This window comes from Merops nubicus, unplaced genomic scaffold (assembly GCF_000691845.1).
Source record: "Merops nubicus isolate BGI_N331 unplaced genomic scaffold, ASM69184v1 scaffold28213, whole genome shotgun sequence".
In the NCBI taxonomy this organism is placed as follows: domain Eukaryota; kingdom Metazoa; phylum Chordata; class Aves; order Coraciiformes; family Meropidae; genus Merops; species Merops nubicus.
Genome location: NW_008600013.1, coordinates 590 through 4,767, shown reverse-complemented (window position 1 = coordinate 4,767; position 4,178 = coordinate 590). Strand labels below are relative to the sequence as shown.

Below are 4,178 nucleotides of genomic sequence, written 5' to 3'. Positions count from 1 at the left end.
CAGCCCCCGGGCAGCCCCCACCCCAGCCCCCACGTGTCGGACACTGAGTATTTACAGGGGTTAATTGAGGGTTAATTGGGCTGTGCAGTTCACCACACACGGAGCCATAGTGTGAGTTTAAACTGTTCTGACCTGAGTCCATTAGTTGTGCTTTCGTGTTACAGTGAAGTAGCGGCCACTGACCCCGGGGCCAGCTGAGAGCAGGAACAGAAGTTGCAATAAAACAGACTTAAGGACAGAAGTGCCTCATCATTAACTTTTCCAGCCAACAGTTTAGGTTTGAGCAGACAAGTTACGCAGTTACGGTACCTCCACTTACATCCTAAATTACAAGGTTACTGCAGCCTAACTTTTAACATTCAAGTGCATTAGAGAAAAGTAGGAAAATCTTGCATGAAGTACAAGTCCTATACTTCAGACATGATTTTAGTTTCTATAAAATAAGATGGAAAAGACATTAGTTCATCTCTTCCACCCCCTGCCAAGGCAGGATTGTTCCCTACAGGACATGGACACTGGACAGTGCTTGGCCCAGCCCGCTCTGGCACTGGTCTGAAGCAGAAGGGCTGGAGCCACGCTGCAGGAACCCAACACCTCTTTTGGTCTTTCGCTTGTTCCCTGTAGTCCATGGTAGCTGTCTAAGGGATCACCTGGCCATGTGCATGTCCCTCCTGCTGCCCAGTGGCCGCGGGCAGCGAGCAGGACCTGGGGCAGAGCTCTGCAGGACCAGCCTCTGCTCCAGGCTGCTGGGTGCCCGACTGCCCTCGGCACCTGCTCTGCTCGGGGACGAAGCCACTCGTGAGTGCCACGCTTGACAGATGTGATCCACAACTGGGTCTTGCTGGTTTGCACCCAGCTTAGTTGTTCAGCTACCAGCACACCCGGTGTCAGTCCCTCGGGTGGGGGAGGGAAGGTTCGGAGCTCGCTGCCCTCGGCTCCAGACCCGCGCAGGCTCTGCTCTGCCACTGCCCCCAGCAAAGACCCAACGATTGTGGTTCATGGGGACCTTACAAAAGACCGGAGCTGATCTTCCTCCGAGGAAGAAAACAAGCAGAACACCCTGACCAGTGCTCCCCAAAACTTCCATTAAAACACACGCAGCAGCACTGTGGTTATTGATGTCAGTTCAGGGGCAGTTTTCCTTTGTTGCTTGTTTTCTTCCTTGTTCCGAGGCCAATAAACTCTCTCCCCAGGGGCCTCGCACTGGGGTTGGCAAAAGGGCTTACTTTAGTAACAGTAGAATTATTTCTCTTTACACTCTTAAAGGTTACAGGAGTTACTTGCCTTCTAAAATCAAACGACGCAGGTACCCTGCCCCTGCTCCTAGATGATGGTGCAGGAACTAAAAGCAGAGCCCCGTTTGTTGGTGCTCTGCGTCGGCACAAGTTTTCCTTTTCCATAGTAGCCCGAGAATATCGCCCTCACATCGATCTTTTTAGACAGGTTGAGCATCCACATACCATTATCAAAATACAGCAGCTTCCCTCCTCCAATTTCCCCGACTTGATCCCCTTTGTTCCCTGCCTTTTCCAGCTTGACAAACTCCAGCAGATCGAGCCCGGTCTGAACGGCTTCGACGCCGTTGGCGCAGCCCAGGGTGATGTGAGCCCGGCTGCCCTTCGGGAGGTTGTCGGCGGGCAGGATCTTGTCGGCGTCTCCGGGCCACAGCAGCAGCTGCTGTTCGCTCAGCTCCACCCGAGCACCAACAGTTTTTGTTGTGATGAAGAGGGCGGAGATGGCCAAGGTGAAGCCTTTGCCGTAGGAAGCCTTCACAGCCTGCGAGGGGAGGGAGAGAGCCCCGGGCAGGGCTTTGAGGGGCTGCACACCACGGGGCCGGGTTTCCCACCCGGGAGCTCGAGGTCTGGGCTGATCTCGCAGCTCTTGCTTTGAACTAAGTTCTGCTCCAGGAGTTTGGAGCTGGGTGCATCTTTCCTTCATAAATCCCAATATTTAACTTGGGCTTGTTTTGAAATAATTTAGCTGGAGGTGTAAATACCTTAATTCATCACCCTCCAACTCAAGCTACTGGAGATGATGCTGGAAGCCAGGGGTGGGGTGGGGGCAGGAGTATTTCATGTGGAAACTAACAGGAACTGGTCACCATCTCTCCTACAGCCAGGACTTTCCTCCTGCCCAGGCCACGGGGACGAGTTCAGTGTCCCTGCTGTCACCCTCCAAGCGAAGCCTCATCCCCCAGCCCCCCAGAGGCTCGTGGAGCCAGGGCCCCTGTACCCACCTCTTGCTGTGTGTATTCCTCGGCTCCAGCTGCTTTTCCAAACTCGGTGTATTTTGTGGTGCAGTGTAAAACCCCAGGAGGCCTCTTCACAAAGTAGCTGGTGAGATCTATTTTTATTTTGGGATCTTCAATAGCAGGAGCAACTGCAAATACAGGTAAACAATATTGCAATCAAAAAATGATCCCCCTGATGCCACCCCGTGAGCTCGAGTCCCATCCCAGCTTTCTTCACCAGCCCGTCCTTCATGTTTTGGCTTCCCTACCGCTGAGGAGGACGAGACAGGGAAATCAAACTCCTCCTTCCACCCCAGCCAAGGTGTGGAGGTAACTAGAAAACGGAAGCTTCTGCACATCATGAGGCCTCATCTTAACCTCTCAAGGGATGAGGTTGTTCAGTATTTCCCCTTCCTCTCTGACTTGCTGTAGCACCCAGGGGACACTCGGCTGCTTGCTATAACTGCTGCCAGCCCAGCCCAGGCCCCTGTGCTGCCAGAGCTAAACGGACCTCTCAGGAAAAACTGTTTCACTTATTTTTACTTAGAGCAGCATCTTTGTCATCTATGGCAAGCAGATCAGTAGCCTGAAACAGTTTTCTTGTTGCTATTTTTGACCAATTGACCTGGGAAGCAAGTCACCAGGTCTGGTGTGCTGACATTAACATTTCACCAGCAGAGTGAGGACCTGGTAAGAGCCGTGCACACGTACAGTATTTACTCTCCTTTTTGAAGGCTTTGAGACTCGCAAGCTCATCTAGGAAGGCCTGGCCAGCCTTCCTCAGGATCTCGGAACTTCTTTTGCTCAAAAACCACCCAAAATACATGGGCAGGAACTCCTTCTCCAAGCTCGGCTTCATCTTCTTCAGCTCTTCCACCGACAGTTTCCACTGGTTCTTGTCCTTCAGCTGGGAGCAATCCAGTCGCCACTGGGTTTTGGGCTCCGCAAAGACGACTTTGTAGCGGTACTTGTCAGCAATGTCAAAGAGCTGCTCCAGGCGTTCCCTCTCGTGGTGAGTGTCGTCCAAAACAATAACGCTGATGTCTCGTTTGCAATAGTCAACTAGATCCTCGTCCATCTTGGAGTACTCTTCAGGAAGGGTGCTTCTTACTAGAGGTGTGATTTTGTAGTGATCAACAGAGATGACCTTGCAGGCATCCTTATACCGGTCTTGGATGGCCTGGGCAAGAGTGGACTTCCCACTGCCAGGGAGGCCCCTTAAAATGAAAAAGGTTTTAGATTCTTTGATAGTGGAGATGGTGTCTTCATCGTCGAGGAAAGGGTACTGCAAACTTTCGGGTCTTTCCTTCGCTGATTGAGTAGACATTTTTCTAAATATTTTAGGCAGGAATGGGTGACTCTTCTTTGAGAAACCTCTGTTCTGAAATGCAAGAAGAAAACATTTTGCAGGCTGGCAGCTCCGGGAGCCTGTGCGTTCCCCGGCACGAGCAGGTGCCATCGAGACCCTTTTCGGGGAGGACGGGGCACAGGGGACCCCTTTACCCCCACATCCCCTCCCCTCAGCTGCCCTGCTCAGCTTAAACCTCCTCCCGGCTGCCTGGGTCCCCAGCAGGGACCTGTGCCCTGTCCCACCTCCACCACCGGCTGCCTGACCCGATTTTTTGGCGGTGCAGCTCCACTCCCTGCTCCAGCTTGGCCAGGAAGGGGAAGTTTTACCCATCCCGTGGCAGCTGCAGCCTCAGAGGCACCCCGAGCTCCAGCCCGGGCAGAGCCCCCCAAGCATCGGACAAATAGAGACTTGTGGCTGCCAGAGGAGCAGGGTGCAGAGTGCTGCAGGGAGCTCCACCTGAAAGAGGAAACGAAAGTCCCAGCAGGTGGTGGCAGCTGCTGCCATCTCATCACTTCCTCCAGTAAAAACGGCTGCGAAGGGATTCGAGTGCGTTCAGGGATCCTGTCCCCAGAGGAACGGCTGGTTCCCGGGGGAGGC

General features: G+C 53.4%; 1 protein-coding gene across 1 annotated transcript; it reads right to left on the bottom strand.

The window, feature by feature from the left end:
• Positions 1-1,133: 1,133 nt before the first annotated feature.
• On the bottom strand, positions 1,134-3,606 carry CNP (2',3'-cyclic nucleotide 3' phosphodiesterase). Its single transcript, XM_008937596.1, has 3 exons — positions 2,942-3,606; positions 2,237-2,379; positions 1,134-1,776 (listed from the first exon to the last, which is right to left on the bottom strand). The coding sequence occupies exons 1-3, from the start codon at positions 3,555-3,557 to the stop codon at positions 1,324-1,326; spliced, it is 1,212 nt and encodes a 403-aa protein (XP_008935844.1). The 5' UTR covers positions 3,558-3,606; the 3' UTR covers positions 1,134-1,323.
• Positions 3,607-4,178: the final 572 nt, after the last annotated feature.